This window comes from Sorex araneus, chromosome 3 (assembly GCF_027595985.1).
Source record: "Sorex araneus isolate mSorAra2 chromosome 3, mSorAra2.pri, whole genome shotgun sequence".
In the NCBI taxonomy this organism is placed as follows: Eukaryota; Metazoa; Chordata; class Mammalia; order Eulipotyphla; family Soricidae; genus Sorex; species Sorex araneus.
In genome coordinates, this window is record NC_073304.1 from 152,456,558 (window position 1) to 152,481,361 (window position 24,804).

The 24,804-nt window shown below is 42.1% G+C and overlaps 1 protein-coding gene across 4 annotated transcripts in view; it reads left to right on the top strand.

Annotated features, from left to right (window-relative positions):
• Positions 1–301: 301 nt before the first annotated feature.
• GOLPH3L (golgi phosphoprotein 3 like) overlaps positions 302–24,804 on the top strand; it is a 36,448-nt gene continuing 11,945 nt past the window's right edge. The window contains exons 1-4 of one of the 4 annotated variants that reach the window (XM_055131642.1): positions 302–381; positions 2,652–2,846; positions 21,373–21,504; positions 24,583–24,697. In XM_055131642.1, the coding sequence (XP_054987617.1) occupies positions 2,664–2,846; positions 21,373–21,504; positions 24,583–24,697 (430 nt within the window). In that variant the 5' untranslated portion in view covers positions 302–381; positions 2,652–2,663. Of the gene's footprint in view, positions 382–410; positions 582–2,651; positions 2,847–21,372; positions 21,505–24,582; positions 24,698–24,804 lie in introns of those variants that run through there. The other 3 variants (XM_004618074.2, XM_055131643.1, XM_055131644.1) reach the window with 3 other exon arrangements.

The following is a 24,804-nucleotide window of genomic DNA, read 5'->3' on the forward strand; positions in this document are numbered from 1 at the left end:
AAGATTTATTACTAGCTTTTGGGATCCCAATACTTGTCGCCACACTGTCCCCGTAGGTAGTACCGCTACCACAACACCTGCTAACAGGGATTGACGAACGGAAACCTTTGTAACGCGGCAGCTGGCCCTAGCTCAACGGAACGCCTTGATTGGCCAGCGTAAAGGGGTGGGGCGCACAGCTGCTCGCGGCTACCAAGGTTTCTTCATTGGACTGACCAGCTGTCAGGTTGAGCAGAAACCTGCCTCCTTTGGGCGATGTTTGTCTGGATCGCAGCACAATAGTCCTGGGATGGTGAGGTGGGGGAGAGCCGCCTCTTGCGAGTTCCGATTGGCTGAACTCAACTTGGCGATTCCTTATTGGCCCAATGAAGAAACACCAAGGTAGGTTGCCTAGTGATCCTGAGGAAGCTGATGTGTTATTCCTCTACATCGAAGGATCAGGAAGTTTGTTCTCTGCGTGGTTGAGAAGTTTTTCCTCTTACTAGGACAGGGGTGGAGGGGGATGAAGAAGGGAAGGTGTCTCCCTAAAGTAGAGTGCAAGCTACTGCCTGCGTCTCCCCGTAATCCAGGAGTAACGTCAGGTAAGAAAGGGAAAAATACATTTTCTAACGTCATGTATGTATATGTGTGTGTAATGTATATTATATGTATCCAATTTTTCAATTTTTATTTTGTGGGGAAAGGGAGGTTTTTAGTTTATGTATTTGCTTGGTCATTTGTTTTTAAGTAGGATCTTTAGCTACTAAGTGCCCAGCGGGGCTTAATTCCTCAAAGAAAATACTCCCTTTGTATTTTCCCTCCTCAGATTTAAACTTTCTTGGATTGGGTTAGGAAGTAAAACTTTTTCACAGGGCCAGCTAGGTTAGTCTCCTTAAGCATTTATTTCATGGTTTTCTTTCTCCTCCACTCTCTGTCCACCTCCCACCAAAAATTGTATTCGAAATATAGCCTTGTACAAAGAATCTTTTGAAAGTCACTTTATTTGTATTTCTATTTTGAATGTTAATATTCATTGATGAGTATTCATTTTAATCAGTATATATTTGTTGAGCAGTTACAACGCTAAAGACATTGTGCTAGTTGCTATGGAGAATATAAAAACTCAAGAAGACAGTATTCCTGCCCTCAAGAAATTTACAGTTGAGAAACAGCCATACCAAAAGAAAGACTATAATAAATACTTTAAAAGGAAGTAAGTATAAATAAAGTTCTGTGAAAGTATAGCACAGGGAGAGACCAGTTCTGGCCATGGAACATAGTACAGGTAATGGAAAGGAGACTGACTTTGCAGGGGGTCTTCAACAGCCTTAGACAACCGGTAGAATTTAGGAAAGTAGGGAAAATGAGAGAACTCTGGCATGTACAAAAGAGCAGAGATGGAAGGCATGGGATATGTTTGAGAAGTGATTTGATAACAGTACATAATTAGTAGTAATGTGGAATACTGCTAGAAGGTAGAAAAGAATCCAGTCACAGAGGTTCTTGAATTATTTTCATCTTGAAAGTTTGTTCTTTTAAATAATTGTAGCACTGTAGCACTGTAGTCCAACTGTTCATTGATTTGCTCAACGGGCACCAGTAATGTCTCCATTGTGAGACTTGTTACTGTTTTTGGCATACCGAATGTGCCATGGGTAGCTTGCCGGGCTCTCCCAGAGGGATGGAGGAATCCAATCTGGGTTGCCGCCTGCAAGCCAAATGCCCTACCCGCTGTGCTATTGCTACCCTGGTCCACTGCCTGCAAAGCAAATGCCCTACCTGCTGAACTATCACTCCAGCTCCAGAAGTTGCTAATTTTTTAACATTCTCTTCCCAGCACTTGTTCTCAGCAGGTGTTGGTGTGTTTGCAAGATAGTTAACTAAGGATAGAGATGAAGGTTTTCTGGCTATATGGAATTATTGCCCATGATATTCTAAGCATGAGACAGATCTACAAAGTAAATGCATAAAATGAGTTTTAGGATATTGGAAGGGAATGTTAGAATATGTACTTCTATTTACTTTTTCTTTAATTCTTTATACTTTGTGTGTGTTTCCTTATGTACTACTGAAAGTATGTAGAGATTATATGTAAATTATTAAATATATTTTAGGATTTTGATGCTGATCATTGCTGTTTCATATTATCTAACTTGGGCAGTCCGTTTTGTGAAAGAGGAGTTACAGTGATGAACCTAGACTTCTGAGATACAGGTTAGGTTCGAGAAATCAGAAGGCTTAAAAGAAAACTTTTACTTTTTTTTTTTTTGCTTTTGGGGTCACACCTGTTGATGCACAGGGGTTACTCCTGGCTCATGCACTCAGAAATTACTCCTGGCAGTGCTCAGGGGACCATATGGGATGTGGGAATTGAACCCAGGTCGGCCACGTGCAAGGCAAATGCCCTACCCGCTGTGCTATCGCTCCAGCCCCAACTTTTTACTTTGTGTTCAGTGTCTTCTGTGGAGTCCAAGCCATATAATTTAGAAAAAATAATGTGTTATCCACAAAATTTTTTTGATGGTTAATGCTGCAAAATTTCTTTCTGGTCATTATTCCTTGCTTTCTCTTTAAGTTCGAGTATTTCTTGTTTGCATTTTTAGTATGTGTGTATAAATTATTTTCATAAACACTTATAAAGATCTGTCTCATCATTGCCCCCCACACACCAGTAACAGGTGAGAATGACCACTTTAACTCACCGTGCCCGGCGCACTGAAGTGGGCAAAAACTCTGAAAAGAAGGTGGACAGAGAGGAGGACACTAATCAAGACAGGAGTCCAGATAATGAAGACTCTGGAGACTCCAAGGACATCCGCCTCACCCTCATGGAAGAAGTGTTACTCCTGGGACTAAAAGATAAAGAGGTAATGCAGTTCGCTTTGCTAGGCTAGCTCAAGCCTTTCAGTCCTGGACTCTTCTAAATTTAATCTGATAGCTTTTTTAATTAATACTAAATGAACCTTCTGCTTCTGCTCTCTGGAAGAGGGGCAAGCATGGGAGAGTGGCAAATACTTAAAGGGTGAAAATCCAAATGCAAAATCACTTGTGTAATTTAATTGCAAAATTCAGAATTTTAAAGGATACAAAAGGGATGTAACACAGTATAAAATTTTTTGTTTGTAATTTCCCACATGAGATTGATAAGAGAGACTGATAGAAAAAACTTTTAGGAAATTAAGGGTTCACACACTGAAGTCATAATTAATTTGGTGGGGATGTGAGGGAGTCTTAAATAGAAAAAACAGAAAATAATTTAAAAATAAATAGAAAAATGGGGGCCAGAGAGATAGTACAGCGGCTAAGGTGCTTGTGTCTCACATGGCTGTTCTGAATGCAATCCCAGCACCTCCAGAGAGTTCCCTGAGCACAGAGCCAGGAAGAAGCCCCGAGCACAGCTATGTGTGACCCAAAACCTAAAATAATACATAAACAGAAAAATAAGGAATATATACGATTAGTCTTACAAAAATAATTTTATTATAGTACAGTATAAATAAGTTTTTATTCTTCTGGATATTTAGAAGTATCAATAATTAGATTATTTTAGAAAAGATTTTTTTAATAGTTTCTGTTTTTCTAATTTATTTGTATTTGTTTATTTATTTATTTTGCTTTTGGGGTCACAGCTGGCGATGCTCAGGTTACTCCTGGCTCTGCACACAAGAATTGCTCCTGGTAGTGCCCCAGGGACCATTTGGGATGCCAAGGATTGAACCCAGGTCAACTGATATATGCAAGGCAAACACCCTACCCTCTGTACTATAGCTAGAGCCCCTGTTTCCATTTTCTCTTTCTAAATTTTCCCTTATTAATGAACATTTATAATAGAATCCTTTTGAAAAAAAATTTTAAAAAAAAGAATCCTTTTGATATGAGCAAATATCTTCCTGACTTCTACTAGTTAGTGTACATTGATTTTTTTTTTTTCTTTTTGGGTCACACCCAGCAATGCTCAGGGGTTACTCCTGGCTTTGCACTCAGGAATTACTCCTGGCAGTGCTTGGGGGACCATATGGGATGCCGGGGATCGAACCCGGGTCGGCCGCATGCAAGGCAAACGCCCTACCCGCTGTGCTATCGCTCCGGCCCCGATTTTTTTTTTTGTGTGTGTGTTTTTACACTGCTTTTTCCCATAATGAAGGGTTCCAAAAATATATACATTTAATAATTATTTTTTCAAAAAAGTCTTTATAAATAATAATAATAATAATATTAACTTTACTATGACTTATTGACTTATCCTTATTGACTCACTACTGAAAGCCTATCAGATTTAAATGTTATTTTTTATTTAAAAATACTAAGTCTGGGCCAGAGCAATAGTACAGCAGATATGGTGATTTCCTTGCAATTAGCCCACTTGGATTCGCTCCCTGGCATTCCATATGGTCCCCAGAGCACTGCCAGGACTAATTCCTGACTGCAGAGACAGGTGTAACCCCTGAGCATCACTGGGGTATCACCCAAAACACAAAAACATACAAAAACACGTAAATCTGATAATTGTAGTTATCTAGAAATGATAATGGTAGTTAGCTAGAAGTGAATAGACCATTTTTCTAAATTGATACCTAACTTGGTAAATCTTTTGGGGTTTTTTGGTGGTTTTTTTTTATGTTCTTTGGTGCCAGGGATGAACCCAGGGTGTGATTTATGCAAAGTAAGTGCTCTACCAATAAATCACCTCCCTGACCTGATGAATGCCCTTGCTTCCTTTAGACTTTATGTTTTATTGTCTACTACTTTTCCCTCTCTCTTACCTGTCAAATTTCCAACTTGAAAAAAAATACTTGTAAAGCTTGTTATACTTGTATATAAATTAATGTTAGAGACATGCCATATGTACTTAACCAAGACCTAAATATATCAAAAAATATTTCCTGGGAGTGTGTTTCCTGTTTGCTAGAAAGTTCATAAGGCTATAGTTTTATAAATATCAAATAAGTAAAAAAGCAAACTGACTCTCCAAGAGGATGTAGAGTAGATATGAAGATTAGATAGCATAAAAACTGTTTTGTGATGTTTACTCTCAGTGACTAAGAATATTCATGCGTGGGCTGGAGTGATAGCATAGCGGGTAGGGCGTTTGCGTTGCACGCGGCCGACCCGGGTTCAAATCCCAGCATCCCATACGGTCCCCTGAGCATCGCCAGGGGTGATTCCTGAGTGCAGAGCCAGGAGTAACCCCTGTGCATCGCCAGGTGTGACCCAAAAACCAAAAAAAAAAAAAAAAGAATATTCATGCGTGTAGAAGGAAAGCATATTAGAACTGAAAAGCTATTTGGTTTTTCTTAGATTTGATTAGGAACCATTTCCTACTGATCCTAGATACTGATCATTTCCTACTGATCCTTTTGCTTTTGTCCTATAAATGGCCTTTGTATTATCTTCTATATTCTTTTGTTTTTAATTTCTAAAATATGGGAGGGCAGTGCTCTGGCTTGCTACTGGCTCTGTACTTGGAGATCACTCCTGATGGTGCTCAGGGAACAAGAATTGAACCACTGTCAGCCACATGCAAGGCAAGCTTCTTGTACTATCTCTTCAGCCTTCTTCATATATTTCTAAATTTATACTAGTAGTTAATATAAATTTAAGGAAGCAGATTATTTAAATGTTTGGATTGATACTAAACATCATTGAGGTACTGTACAAAGATAACATCAGAAACATCTTTTTTTAATTGTTCTAATTTTATTTTTGGAGATTGATAAAATTGTGTTCATTGGTTGGTTTTGGGATCATACCTGGTGGTGCTCCAGGGTTACTACTGGGTCTTTGCTTAGGGGTTGTTCCCGTGATGCTTGGTGGACCATGCAGTGCCAGGGATGAAACCCAGACCTCCTGCAAACGAAGCATGCACTCAGTCTACTGAGCTATCTCTCCAGTTCTGATCAATTTAAGTTGACAAATTTTTGTTTCAGTTGGATCAGAAAAAAACAAGGAAAAATAAACCTTTAGATAAAAATAGGGTAGACCAGACCTTCTGATTATTAAAATAATGTTATTTATTCCAAAATATCATTGCAGAGCTATCTTTGAAAATATTACATTGGGGCTGGAGTGATAGCACAGCGGGTAGGGCGTTTATCTTGCACACGCAGCTGACCCGGGTTCGATTCCCAGCATCCCATATGGTCCCCTGAGCACCGCCAGGGGTAATTCTTGAGTGCAAAGCCAGGAGTAAACCTCTGAGCACCGCCAGGTGTGACCCAAAAAAAGCAAAAAAAAAAAAAAAAATTACATTAATTTCCAACTCTACTTACTTTTTCCTTGTTTCTCAAGTATTTGGAGTTATTTCATTAAAATTTAGTATGGGAGCTAGAGAAAAAAGCTTAGTGGGTTAAATGCATTCTTTTTTTTTTTTTTTTTTGCTTTTTGAGTCACACCCAGCGATGCTCAGGGGTCACTCCTGGCTTTGCACTCAGGAGTTACTCCTGGCGGTGCTTGGGGGACCATATGGGATGCCGGGGATCGAACCCAGGTCGGCCGCGTGCAAGGCAAATGCCCTACCCGCTGTGCTATCGCTCCGGCCCCCTAAATGCATTCTTTAGGTGCAGGAAATCTAGGTTTGATCCACAGCACTACCAGGAGTGGTCAAGAACTTAAAAAAGAAAGAAAATTCTGTGCGACTTTAGGTACCCTATTTGTTTAGATTATGATATACTAAAATGAACATAGAAACTTGAATTCTGCTAGGAAGAAAGATATGGATGTCTTTTAAAAGTTTAATAAACCAGAGGTTCATCAACAAAACATAATAAATGAGTATGAATATATTTATTTAAATGAGTATAAATTTACAGAATGGAAATGGACGGTGTTACAGAGCCTGTGTTATTTTTATATCATGTTCAGTAAAGGAAGCCAGACAATATATATGCCATATATACAAAATTTTTGTTTTATTTATTTATTTTTTCTTTTTGGGTCACACCCAGCAGTGCTCAGGGGTTACTCCTGGCTCTGTACTCAGGAATTACTCCTAGCAGTGCTCGGGGGACCATATGGGATGAGAAGAATCGAAGTTGGTTTGGCCATGTGCAAGGCAGATGCCCTACCCGCTATGCTCCAACCCCCCAAATTTTAATTTTTGTGGAGTTTTTTAAATCTGTGTTTTCAATATGTTTTGCTGTGTTATAATTGCTTTTTTCAAAACACAAGGTTTAAAGTTTCTGTCCAGTCCCATTTAAAGAATGTTCAACTTTATACCCTAAAGTTAACTTTTGTTGTAGATTTTCATAAGATTCTGTTTCAAATACTAAATACTAAAAACTTGTCACTGTCACTGTCATCCTGTTGCTCATCGATTTGCTTGAGCGGGCACCAGTAATGTCTTCATCGTGAGACTTGTTACTGTTTTTGGCATATCAAATATGCCACAGGTAGCTTGCAAGGCTCTGTCATGCAGGCGAGATACCCTCGGTAGCTTGCAGGGCTCTCTGAGAGGGGTGGAGGAATCAAACTAAATACTATAATTTTAAAAAAGGGCTTTAAAAATGTAAGTTGAAAATAATCCAAAGAGACTATAAACATTCCAAGAACTCTAGGCCTTGAAAGCAAAGATAATACCTCATACAGTCAAATTGTGAAAATTTACTGTTGTCTTTTTAAAAATTCTCCTTTGGGAGGCCCCAAGGGGGAGGGGGAGAATTCTCTTAAGGAACAGGTGCCATAGATTGGCAGCTCTATTATCCTGAGAAAATACTTATTTTTATTTTTATAAAGTTGTTCACAATAGTTCATTACAAATAATGTTCAAACACCAATTTCACCACCATGCACCTTCCCACCACCATAAGAGGAAAGTGTGTTAAGAATGTTGTATTTCACCCTGAAGCCATCTAAGCCATCTTACTTATAAGAGATTATAAGTAAGTATATTAAAACTAAACAAATGTATGCTATTTATGGTACATCAGTGGGCTAGAGTGTAAGAGGACATGTAGCTGCAGATGCAGCCACATGCTCCAGGATAGTCTGTGTTGCTCTCTTCTGGAAGCTTTATTTCATGGTCTCTGGGTCTTGGCTATTGATGAGATTACATGGTGCTGGGGGCAGTTTGTGGGTGTGACTGCCTAGCTACTGGAAAACTGGGGAGCTGGGGAGAGGAGGCCCAGTCCCATTCTGAGTGAGCTTGGAGAACTCAGTCACGGTCCTGCATAACTGGTTTTTCCTGCAGTTTCCCCTGTAGGTGAGGCTTCTCCAAGCATGTGGAGAGTGGCCTTGAACATGGCTTCGGTTGGGTTCTGGAGGTTTTTGGCTGCCAGAGTGCTACATGGGGTGGGGAGGGAAACTGAACCCACCCCACTCTGAGGTGCCCCAGTAAAGACAGCCTGGCACAGGGTCAGGATGTTCTCGGGAAAATATTTTTAACTACATGTTGAAGTGTCTTTAAAGTACATTTAAAAAGTAGACATTGGGGGTCCAGAACAATAGTACAGCAGGTAAAGTGCTTGCCTTGCATGTGGATGACCCACGTTTGATCCCTGGCACCTCATATAGTCCCCCAAACACTGTCAGGAGTAATCCCTGAGCACCACAGGGTGTGTCCCTAACACAAACAAAAAAATAGACATTGAATGGGGCTGGAGTGCTAGTACAATGGGTAGGACACTGGCTTGCACACAGTCTACACAGTTTAGACCCCTGGCACTCCAAATGGTCACCCAAACCCAGCCAAGAGTGATCCCTGAGTGCAGAGCCCAGGAGTAAGCCCTGGACACTGACAGATACTGAATTCTCCCCCCAAAAAAATTTCTTGTTCTTTTCAAATAATGCCATTTATTCATACATATAGAAAAATGATTAATCAGATCGGATTAAACTTTTACATTATTAGCAAACTATATTAGTGCTAAAATTTTTTTTAATCAGTTATAAACTTGTTACAGTTAATAATGGGAGGATTGGGGGATGAGGCTCACCGGTAGAGCATTTGCTGTGCATATGTGAAGCCCTGGTTTACCAACAAAATAAAAAGAGAGAAGAAAGAGAGAGTGGGTGCTTGAGAATGGAAGTTTTTTTAAAAACTGAAAAATTTACTTATTAAATTAACTTCACACTGATTAAAGTAATCAGTAAGTATAGTTATTCAGTCAGTTTATAGCATATTAATGAATGGCTATGAGTGAATGGAAAAAATTGCTCCACTTTGGGGCTGGAGCAATAGCACAGCGGGTGGGGCGTTTGCCTTGCACTCGGCTGACTGGCCGACTGGGTTGGATCCCCAGCATCCCATATGGTCCCCTGAGCACTGCCAGGAGTAATTCCTGAGTGTAGAGCCAGGAGTGACCCCTGTGCATCACAAGTTTTGACCCGCCTCCCCAAAAAAAAAGCAAAAAAAAAAATTGCTCCACTTCAAAAGTGACTCAGTTGTATGCTAAAATATTTATTAAAAGAGTAAGTCTAGAGCTCCAGAAAGAATAGTACAGTGGGGTAAGGCTTGCCTTGTATATGGCCAACCCAGATTTGATTCCTGGCACTGCATGTGGTCTCCTAAGTACCTGCAAGATGATCCCTGAACACAGAGCCAGGGATAAGCCTGGAACAAAAACAAACACCACCACCACCACCATCCCTGCAAAATTACTGGAGTGATAGTACTCTGGGTCTGGTGCTTGCCTTGCTGACCAAGTTTTGATCCCCGGCATCCCACAAGGTCCCCAAGCCCAGAGATAGTACAGAGATTAAGGCACTTATCTTCCACAGAGCCAACCCAGTGCTGCTTGTGGTCCCCAGATACCACCAGGAGTGATTCATGAGAACAGAGCTTGAGCACTACTGAGTGTGGGACCTTCCCCACACACACAAAAAAGTTTTTTCTTTTTTTTTAGATCACTGCCTGGTCACTTGCCCTTTACTTTCCTGATTATACAAAATGTTTTGTGTCTGTTTGGCATTTAGAAACCACACTCTGGTGCTCAGGAATTATTCATAGCAGTGCTTAGGGGACCATATACTCCATGGTGATGATCAAACCAAGATTAGCTGCATGCAGGTCCATCTCTCAGGCCCCCACCCACTTATACAAAATGAGCAATAATTTTTTGGTTAGTATTTATTACTGTTATGAATAAGGCAAAGATATGAGAAGGACTTGTTTATAAAGTTTTGTGGTATTTTTAACATAACCTGCTGGTAAAGAAGAACTGTTTTATGTCAAGTCACATAACCCCAAAGAATAGGGGGAGATGGTTTGGGGCCATATCGATTAGTGCTCAGGTGCTACTCCTGCCATGGTGTTTGCAGTGCCATGTGGTGCCTCTGACACACAAAGCATATGCTATGCTCCAGTCCGTTGAGCTCTCTTCCTGGGTCCCACAAAGAATTATTTACTGTATGATACTATAAACTGGAAGATCAAAATTCCGTTTGACAGTACATATATAGTCTAAGCTCTTCTTACTTTTCCCTCTTCAGTTTTGTTTTGGTTTTTGGATCACATCCAGTATGATCAAGGGTTGCTCCTGGCAGTGCTTAAGGGACCATATGCCAAGGATTGAACTCCCAAGCCTGTTTCATGCAAAGCATATGACCCAGGCCTTTGAGCTATCTTCCCATGCCCAGAGTTTAAGCTTGTTTCAGAACCTGCAGTGCTCTTCTTACTATCCCATACTCCAAATGCACACTTCTTCTCATGTAAAATATTTTGTATTGATATTTAAAAACCCAAAAATTTGCGTTTTCATTTTTATTTTTTTTGGGGGTGACTACTGAGTCTGTTTAATTTGAGCCTTGTTTTGTTTTGTTTTGTTTTGTTTTGTGTCCAAAAAGACACAAAACTTACTGGTGTGACTCCAAAAAGCTAAAAGGGCAAAGAAACTTTTTTTTTTTTTTTCAGTTTATTTGGCTACACCAAGCAATGCTTAGCGATTACTCCTGGCTTTGCACTCAGGAATTACTCCTGGTGGTGTTAGGGGACATTATGGGATGCCGGGGATTGAACCTTGGTCAACCACATGTAAAGCAAACACCCTACCCTCTGTACTATCTCTTCAACCCCTTAAAAAAATTTTTTTTGGTTAATTTTGGTTTAGGAAGCCACAGCTGGCAGTGGTCAGATACTGCTTCCCATTCTGTACATTCAGCAGTGCTCTCAGCAGTGCTCAGGGGTCCACTATAGAACATGCCCTCAGTCTTTTGAGTTTTTTCTTCATTTCCTTTTTTTTTTAATTGTTATAAGCTATCTCTGTGCTAAGAAACAGCCTAAGGTGTAAACTTACAGTCTTTTAAATCCTTTCTGGGCCTGAACTTTTCTGGAGGTATTTACAGTGAATTTCTAATGTCCTCTGAATATATATTATTACTTTCAAGTGTTTTTTAATATCTGGCTCCTAAAGAGAAAAAGAGAAATATGACAGGGAGGAGAAAGGTGACAACTCTTTAAATAACCTATAATTCACATTAGCCAGAGGAAGAAGGTCTTAAAATAAGAGGAAGTTACAAAGACCCAGGTTAGTGGTCTTAGTGGTCTTCAGTCATTGCTCTACAGACCCCTGCTGATCTACAGTGTAAAAAGGTTGAAAACCACAAGTCTGGGGCTGGAGCGATAGCACAGCGGGTAGGGCGTTTGCCTTGCACGCGGCCGACCTGGGTTCTAATCCCAGCATCCCATATGGTCCCCTGAGCACCGCCAGGGGTAATTCCTGAGTGAAGAGCCAGGAGTAACCCCTGTGCATCGCCGGGTGTGACCCAAAAACCAAAAAAAAAAAAAAAAAAACCACAAGTCTGCTGCCATGGGTCTGACTGCTGGCCTGTGAACTAATGCGCAAGCCACATGCCAGACAGAAGGTATAAAAAGGTTGAAGAACACAGACCTGACCGAGGTGACTGTCTCCATGATCTGTAGCAGCAATCAGTGAACATAGGTTCCTGATATTCAGAAGTCGGGATCTTACTACCCTTGTTCATTCCCAGGATCTACATGTAATCTGCTCCAAGTACTTGTTTGTGATCTGTGGAGCTAGGGTAAGAGGGATGAGTAGTGCCTAATAAATTAAAGGTTCAGAGGGGCTGGAGCAGATAGGGTCCTTGCCTTGCTCAAAACCTACCCGGGTTTGGTCCCTGGCATCCCTTATAATCAATCTCCTGAGTACACAGGAGTGATCCCTGAGCACTGCTGGATGTGGCCAAGAACAAAAGAAGTTAAAATTAATTGTAATTTAACAGTCAGACCTTCCCCTGAAATCTGGAAGAAACATCAGACTACAGAGTTACATTAGTACATTCTGCTAATAGAATTCTATCAGTCTGCTTTGCTGATAACTCGAGTTGTTGTCTAGGTGTGGAGACAGATACTCTGGTGCTTCCTACTCTACCCCCAACTTGGTGCTTGGTTCATCCTGGTGTTCATGGTGTGCAGTGGCAGGTATGGAACTCAGGTTTTCCAAAGGCAAAACCCAGGCCTTTAAGCTATATTTCTGGCTCTGTGAATTTCTTTTAATGAGTTCACACAAAACGATTGAAGGGTTGTAGCCAGAGCTGGAGGAAGACAGGCAAAAGTAGTCAAAGGTACGAACTTTCAGCTATACATATAAATAAGTTCTGGAACCATATGTTCAACATTACTACAGTTAATTACTACATTACAACATTACAACTACAGTTAATAAAACTTTATTTCATCTTTAAAAGTTACTAAGAGGTTAGATCTTAAATGTGCTTATCACAACAAGTAGCTTGTTAACTGTGAAATAAATGAATGCTTTTGGGTGTTTTGGGCAATTTTCTTTTTTTTGGAGGTGGAGGGTTAGATCACACTTGTCAGTGGTGTTGGCTATTCCTGGCTCAGTGCTCAGAAGTGACCTCTAGTTATGTGTGCCAGGTATCAAACCAGGCTCTGTGAGATTCAAGGCAAGTGCCTTAGCCCCAGTACTCTCTATGGTCTCCAAGATAAGGAGTATTAACTAATTAACTTATCGGAGTTGATTTTATGTTCTATAGTGGCATAGTGTTGTATACCTGAGACTAAAATATGAGCCTTCAAATAATTTTGCTTCATTTAATCATTATAACCTTAATGAGAAAGGTTTTGAGAACTTGCTTTTATCATGGCAAACATTACACCAATGATTGTTACATGAGAACCTGTTTTTATTATACTTGTTTAATTTAGAACCCCATAATTTCCTAGAAACTATCAATGAATGACATTGAGGCTTACTGTGTAATGTTATGTAATTTATATACCAAAAAGAAAATCTAAGTGTTTTTCCTTTTTTTGGTTTTGGGGTCACATCCACTGGTGCTCAGCACTTACTCTGGTTCTGTGCTCAGTGAATTCTCCTTGTGATGCTCAGGAGGTTGAACCTGAAGGCAAGCACCTACTTTCTCTCCAGCACTAAATCTAAATCTTAAATTGGGAGATAAAGAAATCAATATGGGAGAAGATGTGGTAATGGTTTTTATAAGAGTAAAAAATGTAGGATATTTTGGGGGCTGGAGCGATAGTACAGCGGGTAGGGCGTTTGCCTTGCACACGTCCGACCCGGGTTTGATTCCCAGCATCCCATATGGTCCCCTGAGCACCGTCAGGGGTAATTCCTGAGTGCAGAGCCAGGAGTAACCCCTGTGCATCGCCGTGTGTGACCCAAAAAGCAAAAAAAAAAAAAAAAAAAATGTAGGATATTTTTTTTTTTTTTTTTCTTTTTGGGTCACACCTGGCGATGCACAGGGGTTACTCCTGGCTCTGCACTCAGGAATCACCCCTGGCCATGCTCAGGGGACCATATGGGATGCTGGGATTTGAACCCGGGTCGGCCGCGTGCAAGGCAAACGCCCTACTCGCTGTGCTATCTCTCCAGCCCCAAATGTAGGATATTTTAACTGGAATGAGATTCAAAAAATATGTAGGGATATTCAGGGGTTACCAGATTACCAGTTGCCTCCCTTTATTTTAGATTTTGTTTCTGTTTTTGGAACACAGCCAGCGGTATTCAGGGCTTACGCCTGGCTCTGTGCTCAAGGATCACTCCTGTCGGACTTGGGTTACCATAATGGGTGATGGGGATTGAACCTGGGTTGATCTTGTGCAATGCAGCCACCCTACATACTGTACTGTTTCTTGGCAATTTGAGATTTCTTTTTTACTAACAAAGCACTACCATATTTTAATTTTACTTTATCTGGAGGACATTGGGCCACACTTGGCAGTGTTGAAGGTTACCTTTGGCTCTGTGCTCAGGGATTGCTCCCAGCAGTGCTTGGGGAACTGAGCAGTGCCAGGGATAGAATTGGGGTCAGCTGCATGAAAGACAAGAATCTTAATCCTTATACAATCTCTTCAAGCCCTTATTTTCTAAATTTATTTATTTATTTATTTATTTATTTATTTATTTGCTTTTTGGCTCACATCTGGCGATGCACAGGGGTTACTCCTGGCTTATGCACTCAGGAATTACTCCTGGCGATGCTCGGGGGACCATATGGGATGCTGGGAATCGAACCTGGGTTGGCAGCATACAGGGCAATCACCCTACCCGCTGTGCTATCGCTCCAGCCCCATTTTTTGATAATCTTTAAAGGGGAAAAAGTTTATCTGGGAGTTCTGAGAAAACTAAAAAATAAAATTATTCTGTGACTAGTATTTCATCCTCCCACCCAACTTCTTGAAAAATCTATGAAGAGAATATAATATGCAGTGTAATTTATTGAGAAACTGCCAGTTTCCTTAGATTGAGACTCCTTCCTGCCAGACATGATGATGTCATCTGGTAAACCAGAATATCACACAGGGTACAGCGTTTTGTTCCCCATAATGATTCAGTAGAGTGAATTTCAATGCTTAATCTCTTGTATGAGATATCTCAGTTGGCTGAACATAGACACATGAATTAGAATGAGGATGAATCACATTCATTAATAAAAGAAGAATTTAGCTCAAATCTTGGAAGTAATTCTTTCAAAACAGCACTTTGAAGAAAAAAAGAGTACATTCACTCAAAATAATTTTTAGACTGGTGATCTAGCTCAGTAATAGAATGCATGCCTTGCATATGTGAGGCCCTGAGTTTAATCTCCATTACCAGCACCCGCACTCGTGTGCTGGTACTGGAGCACACCCCCAACAAAAACCTTTTTTTGGTGGGGGGTTTTTGCCACACCCAGTGGTGCTCAGGGGTTACTCCTGGCTCATGCACTCAGGAATTACTCTTGGTGATGCTCAGAGGACCATATGGGATGCTGGGGATTGAATCAAGGTCCGCCATGTGCATCACAAACACCTGTCTGCTTTACTACTGCTTCAGCTCCCATACAGAATTTTTAAAGGAGTAAAATAGTTTTGCTCTTATAATTTTTGAGAAGCCATAAAAATCGTGTAGACATTGGGGTTAAGAATTGAGACATGTGGGGCTGGAGCAATAGCACAGCAGGTAGGGCATTTTGCCTTGCACGCGGCCAACCCGGGTTCGATTCCCAGCATCCCATATGGTCTCCTGAGCACCCCCAGGAGTAATTCCTGAGTGCAGAGCTAGGAGTAACCCCTGTGCATCACCAGGTGTGACCCAAAAAGCAAAAAAAAAAAAAAAAAAAGAATTGGACATGTGGGGCTGGAGCAATAAACACAGCAAGTAGGGTGTTTGCCTTGCACTCGGCCAACCTGAGTTCGATTCCCAGCATCCCGTATGGTCCCCTGAGCACCGCCAGGGGTAATTCCTGAGTGTAGAGTCAGGAGTAACCCCCGTGCATCTCCGGGTGTGACCCAAAAAGAAAACAAAAGAAAAGAATTGGACATATGGAAGTGCTGGAGAGATAGTACTGCTGGTAAGGCCCTTGCTTTGCATTGACTTATCTGGATTTAATCCCCAGCACCCATATGGTCCCCTAAGCCCTACCAGGAGTAATCCTTGAGGGCAGAGTGAGAATGTATCACCCAGAAATATGGGGGTATATAGCTATGGGCTAGCGAGCTAGTACAGGAGGTTTTTAATGCTATGACCAAACCTACTTCAAGCCCTTGTATCACATAATGGTCTTCTGTGCACTGCCAGGGATCAGTCCAAGTACGGAGCCAGGTATAACTCCTGAGCACTGTTGGCTGTGACCCAAACTGCACACCTCCCTCAAAAAAGTAGGCGTATCAAAAAGGACACAGTAGGGGCTAGAGTGATAGCACAGCGGGTATGGCATTTGCCTTGCACGTGGCCGACCCGGGTTCGAATCCCAGCATCCCATATGGTCCCTTGAGCACTGCCAGGGATAATTCCTGAGTGCATGAGCCAGGAATGACTCCTGTGCATTGCCAGGTGTGACCCAAAAAGCAAAAAAAAAAAGGACACAGTAGAACTCTGTTTTGGGAGATTAAACAATTTTCACATTAAATCTTGAGATTTGGAAAGAGGAAAGTGTATTTATAAGGTAATATTTTTTTCACAGCATGTTATTTGAATAAACTCTTAAAAAACTATAGTATCTTACATAATCATAATCACCTTGAATATAACTTTATAGGTAAATGAGCAACTTTACATCATTTAGCCTTCAGAATTGTTTTAAGGTGTGTCTTCAAGGAAGTTTGAATAAGGAACTTGACTAGGCGGAAACTCTGCACAAAGTATTTACTGTGAATTTATTGACATTTCATTGCCCAGCCTTTCCCAGAGAAAAAAATAATAGAAAACATTTTACTCTGAAAGCAGGGAGATAGGTCATAGGGCTAGGGTACATGCTTTGTAGGAGGCCCAGGCTTTATCCCCAGCACCACATGGTCTAAGTTCTACTGGGAGAGGGATCCTCAAGTACTAAGCTCCCAGTATTGCCAGCTGTAGCCAAAAGCCATCTCCCCCCCCAAAGAAAAATTATAAGAAACTTTCTAAATGAGGTCTTTCTAAGTACAGTTATAATTTGAGGGCAGGCTACACCGTGCTAGGGGACTATGTGGTGACAGGGATTGAATCCAGGGCTCCTGCATGCAAATGTGGTCCTGCTCCCTCAAAGGACCTTTCAGTATTGGGAGGGAAAAAAAGTTTCCTCTGCACAGATCTTTGCCTAATCCATTTTGCCAATCTTAATGCAGTTGTGCATTATGCAATTCCATGTTTTTTCTAAGGTTTCTCTCTTTATCCCCATCTTTATCTCTTTAGTTGGTGATAAGATTTAATGATTGTGTGGTGAACTTGAACATGTATATGCCACATCATCTTGTGCACTAGCTCTTTAATACAATTATTTACTATATTTGTTTACTATAACTGGTTTGAGAATTCACCGATGTAGACAGATATATTGAGAAAATAGACCTTAGAATTAGTTATTTTTTAATCTCTGTGTACATATTTTTGCACACCACAAACATAGATAGAAATAGGGGACCACATTTGGTGGTGTTCAGGGCTGACTCCTGTCTTCTGCCATCAGGGGTCACTTCAGGTAGGGTCCAGGGGACCATATGGGGGTTGGGGAATGAACCCAGGTTCGCCACATGCAAGGCAAGTGCCCTGTCTGCTGTATGATCCCTCCAGCCCCACCAAGAGTATGTTTTTTATATATTTTTTCTTCCCTAGCATATGACTCAAGAGGAAAGTTTTGGAGTCAGAAATATGGCTCAGTGATTAAAAAAATAACAATAATTTACCTTGGATGAGTCTCCAGCATCATCAGGAAAAAAAAATTTAAGTAACAAAACTCAAAAATAAAATTAAAAAAATTAGAAATAAATAAATAAATAACAAGACTCATTTGGGAGTCATGAAGATAGCCCCAGTGGTAGAGTACATGCCTGGAGGGGCCAAGGCCCTGGGTGTATCCCTAGATCTGTGTGTTCCCCCAAGTAGCACCAGCTGTGATCCCAGAGCCACTAGTACAGCTACGCCCGGGAACCACCCACTGCATAGGAGTAATGTCTGTTTAAAGGTCTTTGTAAAGGTCTGTTTAAAGACCTTTGAAGAATGGGGGAGGGCAGGCAATGACAGGAAAGGCTGACATTCATTACTACATGGTTTCTATAGCCTGGTCTGCGTTATTTGCGTTGCTTCTCCAAGGCAGTAAAGAGGATTTCTAGATCCCAAACAGTAGGAGAACTTTTCTCTAGTTGCTTTACTCTTGCTAAACTGTTTGTAATACCTGCCGAAATGTAGTAAGTCACCAGGATTTTATGAAAGTTATCCTACAATAAATTATATATTCTGAAGTAAGTTCTAGTTTAATCTTAATTAGGCAGCTAAATTGTATAAAGCCAACTCTTAGTATTTTTTTAGACTCTGCCAGCACTGCCAAAATAGCTTTCATGATCCCCAGTACCTCTGCGCCCACAGTGTCACCCCTGCCAAGTAGCAAGTATCAGTCAGACTGGAGAGACTACCGGGTGCCCTATGGGGTGTCACACAGCCAGGAACTTGGGTCAGACCAGCAGAGGGAGCTCCAGGCTAGGGCACATGTGGGAAAACCTCCCTGCTGGAAACTGATTTCCTCCTAGGCAACACCCTGCACAGCACTCCAGGAGTAACCCCTGAGTACCACAAGGTGTGGAATCCCCAAAATGCACAGACCCCAAAAACATCTCTCCAGGCCATATTAGGAAAAATAGAGTCATCAGGCAGCATATAGTAGTGCCTGTCTCTTTTTTGAGAGAGAATCAAATCGCTTTCTTGAAAGATTGAGGTAGATGTTTCAGTACAACCTTTTAAAAAGTTGAAGGTAGCTCCAAGATGCACGTACTTCCTGGGTGGCCAGAAAGTCACCCCTTGGCTATGCAAAGCCAATATAAGACTTAGCTTTCAGTGTCACTTGTGTCCCAATCTATTTGTCAGAGAGAGCCATTGCAGCAGATTCAGGTGCCCTCATCTTGTGTCTTATGTGGTCACCCCTTGGTGGATTGATTACACCTTCTCATTCAGGTAATAGCCACCGAAGAATGTGTGCGCGGGACTTTTGTGTGTTTCAGGTTTGTGTAGTTGCAGAAATAACTGATGGCTGCTGTTTTCCGGGTGGGAGGTATACATGCTCCCTCTCCTGGCTTTTTCAGCCTGGCTTTGTGGCATCCTGGCACAAGGCCCTACCTCCCTACCCACAAGCTGTTTCTGCAGCTTCATCACATTCTCGGCCTGTTCCCTCTCCTGAGACTGGTGATGAAAATATTTCATCAGTTTCTTCAAAGCCATATCATCATGATCATCATAATAAAAACTCATGGACAGCCAGAGGTAGGAGCTGCCAAGCCCCAGGTTAATTGGGCCATTGATGGTATACTTATGAGAGGAACGTGGTCACCATAGTGTGTGTGTCTTGAATAAACTTATTTGTGTGTGTGGCATCAGTAATTAGATACAGAGCCTTATACGTGCTAGTCTTGCTTTCCACTACTGAACCACATCCCAACCTCCTGGGATGTATTATTGGGCTTTGGGAAAGTACACCCCAAGCACTACCAAGTGTGGCCCAACTCCATACCACCACCATCACCAATAATTTTATTATTTATTTATTTATTTATTTATTTATTTGCTTTTTGGGTCACACCCAGCGATGCTCAGGGATTACTCCTGGCTTTGCACTCAGGAATTACTACTGGCAGTGCTTGGGGGACCATATGGGATGCCGGGGATCAAACCCGGGTCGGCCGCGTGCAAGGCAAACGCCCTACCCGCTGTGCTATCACTCCGACCCCAATAATTTTATTTTTTGAAGATTGAATTTAATAACATGGCAGAGCCTGGCAAGCTCCCCATGGCGTATTCTTTTTTCTTTCTTTCTTTTTGGGTCACACCTGGTGATGCACAGGGGTTACTCCTGGCTCTGCACTCGGGAATTACTCCTGGCGGTGCTCTCAGGGAGACCATATGGGATGCTGGGATTTGAACCCGGGTCGACCACATGCAAGGCAAACGCTCTACCCTCTGTGCTATAACGCCAGCTCCCCCCCCACCCGCCGTGGCATATTCTATATGCCAAAAACAGTAACAGTGATGGGTCTCATTCCCTGACCCTGAAAGAACCTCCAATGCAGCACCGTTGGGAAGGATGAGTAAAGAGACATTACTAAAATCTCAGAGCTAGGACGAATGGTGCACGAATTGCACTGGTGCCCGCTTGAGCAAATCGATGAACAACGGAATGACAGTGATACAGTGAATTTAATAAATAAAATACTATTGTTTCTATATTAGCTGTCAGGTGGTTCATAAAATATTTCTCCAATTTCTTGGTTTGAAGATGTAAAAGGACCCAAACAGACACCAAAGTCAAAATCTAGAAAAGAGAATCCTTGGGACAGTTACCAGAAGAATTGGGTATTAATGAGCCTGAGAGTTAATCCAGGGTAAGGGTTTGGCTGCTTGCAAGGGTTGGCTTGCAAGCAGCCAAACCCCATCCTGGTTCCCTGGCATACAAATGGTCCACCAGGCATTTCCAGGAATGAGCCCTGAGCACATCCAGGTGTAGTCCAAAAACAAACAAAACAAAGAATTGAATAGTAGAGGTCACAGTAGAACGAGGAAGTTCAGCTTAAATGCCCCAGTTCTCTGGTAGTCTTCAGACTTCCTTCCCAAACTCAGGGCTTCACTTTTCAGATGTAAATGTAGGCTTTTTCTCTGGGGGAACACAACATTTAGGCCACTTTTTTAGTTTAAACTTTTAAAATTAAAATCATCAAAAAATTAAATATCTCATAATTTTTTTAATTTGGGGGTGGCAGTTAGGGGGGCCATACTCAGCTATGCTCAGGGGTTACTCCTGGCTCTGCACTCAAAAATTATTCCTGGTGGTCCCCGGGAGACCATATGAGATGCTGGAGATCAAACCCAGATCAGCCATGTGCAAGGCAAATGCCCTTCCTGTTAGTCCCTTTTGGCTAGTTCTGAAGTGTTTATAATCCCCTTCAATGAAGGGAGGAAATCACTACTCAGGTGGAGACTATGCTTCAGGCTGTGTACAAAATGCTTTCTCATACAGAACATCTTACTATGCCTCACAGCAAATTTAGGAAGATAGATCTTAGTGTCTGCATTTCACAGATGAGAGCATTGCATTTGAGAAAGGTTCAGTAGCATATCCAAAGCATCTAACAAGTCCACTAGCAAAACTAGTTTATGCTGCACCACCCGTCAAAATATCTTGCAAATCAGGTAATGCCTTGGATGAATAAAGGTTCAAATATTTTATATATTTTTTTATTTGTATTTGGTATTTAGAGTGTGATGAAAATGGGTTTCAAAGAAGTAAAAATACTCAAAAATTAAAAGTCAAACCATAAGTATGAAGATTTTTAAGTCAGACCTTAAAGTCATATGGGGAAGGGGTGAGGTCTTTAGGTTAAGGGAATTAAAAAGAGATTTTCCTTCTCTTCAGCTTCACTTGTAATGTGACATAAGGGAGCCACTTCTCAGAGGGCCACTCTCAGGATGCTTGCTACAAATCTTCCTCTCTCAGAACAGTTTCCTCTCCCTTTTCCAGGGCTACACGTCTTTCTGGAATGATTGTATATCATCTGGCCTACGAGGGGGAATCCTCATAGAACTGTCCATGAGGGGTCGGATCTATCTGGAACCCCCAACTATGCGTAAGAAGCGACTGCTAGACAGAAAGGTACAGCACCCTGTGGAACTGTTCTCTCCTGTGGGACTGTCTTCTTACTTAAGAAAGGGTAGGTGGGGCTGGAGCCATAGCATAGCAGGTAGGGCATTTATTTGCCTTGCACACGACCAACCCGGGTTCGAGTCCCAGCATTTCATATGGTCCCCTGAGCACCACCAGGAGTAGTTTCTGAGTGCAGAGCCAGGAGTAGCCCCTGTGCATCGCCAGGTATGACACAAAAAGGCAGAAAAAAAAAGTGTAGGTTCCTGGCAGCTGGGGAGCTGGCTTGAGTGGTAAAACACCTGCTTAGCCTGTGTGAGCTCTGGGTTCAAACCCTCAGGCCATGTGGTCCTTATTAGAGGGAGGGCGAATGTAGGAAGGGAGGAGAAGGAAGGAAAGAGGAGGAAGAGATGGGGGCAGTTTCTAACATTCCACATTTGAAAATGTAGGGTTTGTGTAGTGAGATAAAGTGAATATCCTTGACTCAGCTGTCATTCTGGCTGATAGAATTGGGTATCCTATAACAAGCAGGAACCAAGTGTATGTAGGCTCAAGAATTGGAGCTGGAGAGAGAATACAACAGGCAGGGCTCTTGCCATGCATGGTCCAACATGGGTTTAATCCCTAATACCATAGGGTCCCCTGAGCCCCATCAGCAATGATTATTAAGCCCTGAGCACCACTAATGGTAGCTTAAAATACTCTAGGGGTGCATGGGGGGATGATGGGAGGGAACCTGGGGACACTGGTGCTGGGAAATGTACACTGGTAGAGGCATGGGTATTGGAGTACTGTATGACTGAAATCATCATGAACAGCTTTGTAAGGGTCTATCTCACAGTGATTCAATAAAATTTTAAATATATACATATATATATTTCAATAATTGTAAAGGCAGAGGAGACAGCTCAAAGGGCTAGAGTGCACGGTATGCACATGGTGGTCCTGGGAACTACATGGTTTCCCCCAGCACTGCCAGGGGTGCAACCCCTGCCCTAAAAAAAAAATAAGTTTGTGGGGGGGGGTTTGGTACAGAAAAACCACACTTAAAATGCTAGGGCAGGAGTGATAGTACAGTGGGTAGAGCTTTTGCCTTGAGTGCTGCTGACCTGGGTTCTATTCCCAGCATCCCATTTGGTTCCCCCAAGCACTGCCAAGACTAATTCCTATGTACGTAGCCAGTAGTAAGTAGCTCCTGAGCATCGTTGGGTATAGTCCAAAATGAAAGAAAAAATAAAAGAGCAAAAACAAAAACACTTAAAATACTGTTGATCATTTCTCTGTCTGTACCTATACCATTATAAAGTTGAGTATTATATAGACAGGCAGACATGTCAGCAGGAACAGTCTATTCTGGACTCTGGTCATCCCCAGCTGCTTTATTTTCTTCTGTTTATGGCACATCTTCTCCAGCGCGTTGATATACATACCTGACTCTCTTTTCTTGCTGATTTTTTCTACTCAAACCTCTACCAATTCTTTTCTACTCGGAGCTGGCGGGGGACATGACTTGCCTCATGTGAGTGGGGCTCTGGGTTCCATCCCCAGCACCACATGCCCCCACCCAGCACTACCTGGTATCCTTGGTAATCCCAAACACTTGATAATCCTGAGTGTGATGCCTCCACAGTAGCAAAACAATAAAACCACCCTATTGTATTCAGAAACTGCATTCTTTGATAAAGCCAAATTCCTTCCAGTCAACTAGTTAGGTTTCTTTTTTACCTGAGGCATTTGACATTTTTCACTACCTCCTCCTATCTCAATTCTTGGCTTTCTCACTTCTTTGGTTGTACCTATTTCCATTCTTCTTTTCTTGCAGGGGGTGCTGAAGGGGTGGGACCGGGGAGAGAATGGCCTCCCCAGCAGTGCTCAGAAGACGCAGGCCACTCTGACATTTCTTGAGGAACTGGCGCACAGTCAAAGGCCCACAAATCCACTGCCGCTAGGAGTCTGTAGTGCCAGGGATTGTGGAGCTCTCAGTGATGCCAGCACCCGCTAGGCCACACCTAGCAGTGTTTGGGGACCTCCAGGCACCTTGTGGCGCTTTGTTTCTTTGCAAAATAATTTTCTATCCTTTTAGTTGTTGAGCCACATCTGGGAGTGCTTAGAGATTGTTCCTGGTGGTCTGGGGACCGTGCTGGTGTCAGGGCTCAAAACTCAGCTGCTGATTGCCAAGTGCTTGCTCAGACTACTGACCCTCCTCCTGGAGATGCCGCTTACCTTCACTGCTTTACCTGTCGCCTTTGTGAGATCAGCTGCCAAGTTCCTAGACAGGTCTTCCTTGTCCACTTCCCAGAATATATTTAACTATTGACCAGATATCTCAACGTCACTCTTCCAAGATAAAACTTACTGAATTGGCTTTCCTTTCCTGGCTTTCCTATCTTTTGCCATTGGCAGGGTGGGAGTGGGAGGCCCCACACACACCCAGCAATGCTTAGGGATTACTCCTGGCCTGCACTAAGGAATCATTCCTGCCGTGACTTGGGAGGCCATATGGGATGCCAGGGATAGAACTTGGCTGGTTTAGTGCAAGGCAAGTGCTATCTCTCCAGCCCTTGACGTTCCTGTCTTAATTGTTTCACAAGCTGTTTTCCTAGGCTCAGAGAGTTAAAGAAATTTTCCACCATTATCATTTATATCCAGTTTGGGCTGGAGCGATAGCACAGTGGGTAGGGCGTTTGCCTTGCATGCAGCCACCCTGGGTTCTGGGTTCGATTCATCTTCCCCTTTAGGAGAGCCCTGCAAGCTACCGAGAGTATCTTACCCGCACAGCAGAGCCTGGCAAGCTACCTGTGGTGTATTTGATATGCCAAAAACAGTAACAACAAGTCTCACAATGGAGACGTTACTGGTGCCCGCTCAAGCAAATCAGTGAGAAATGGGATGACAGTGACAGTGTTACCAAAGACCACTTCAAAAAATTTTTTGTCTCCATTATTACCTTATATTTTAATTTCTTGAGGGATAGGGTCAGTATATTTTGCATTTCCTATAACACTTAACCAATAGTGTATGTGTGGTGTGATGACAGATTTTAATGTGGAGGAAGTTAATGAACTGGGTGCCTTGTCTCTTTCCTGAAAGGTACTGCTAAGGTCTGACAGCCCAACTGGTGACGTATTACTGGATGAAACTCTAAAACACATCAAAGCAGCCGAGCCCACAGAAACTGTCCAAACATGGATAGAGTTACTTACTGGTAAGATGATCACAAAATGATTTAAAAATCCCAGACTTTTTCATCTTAACCCAATTTTTAAAATAAGAAAAATGAACAGAAATTCAAGTGCTGGGCCAAGAGAGAAT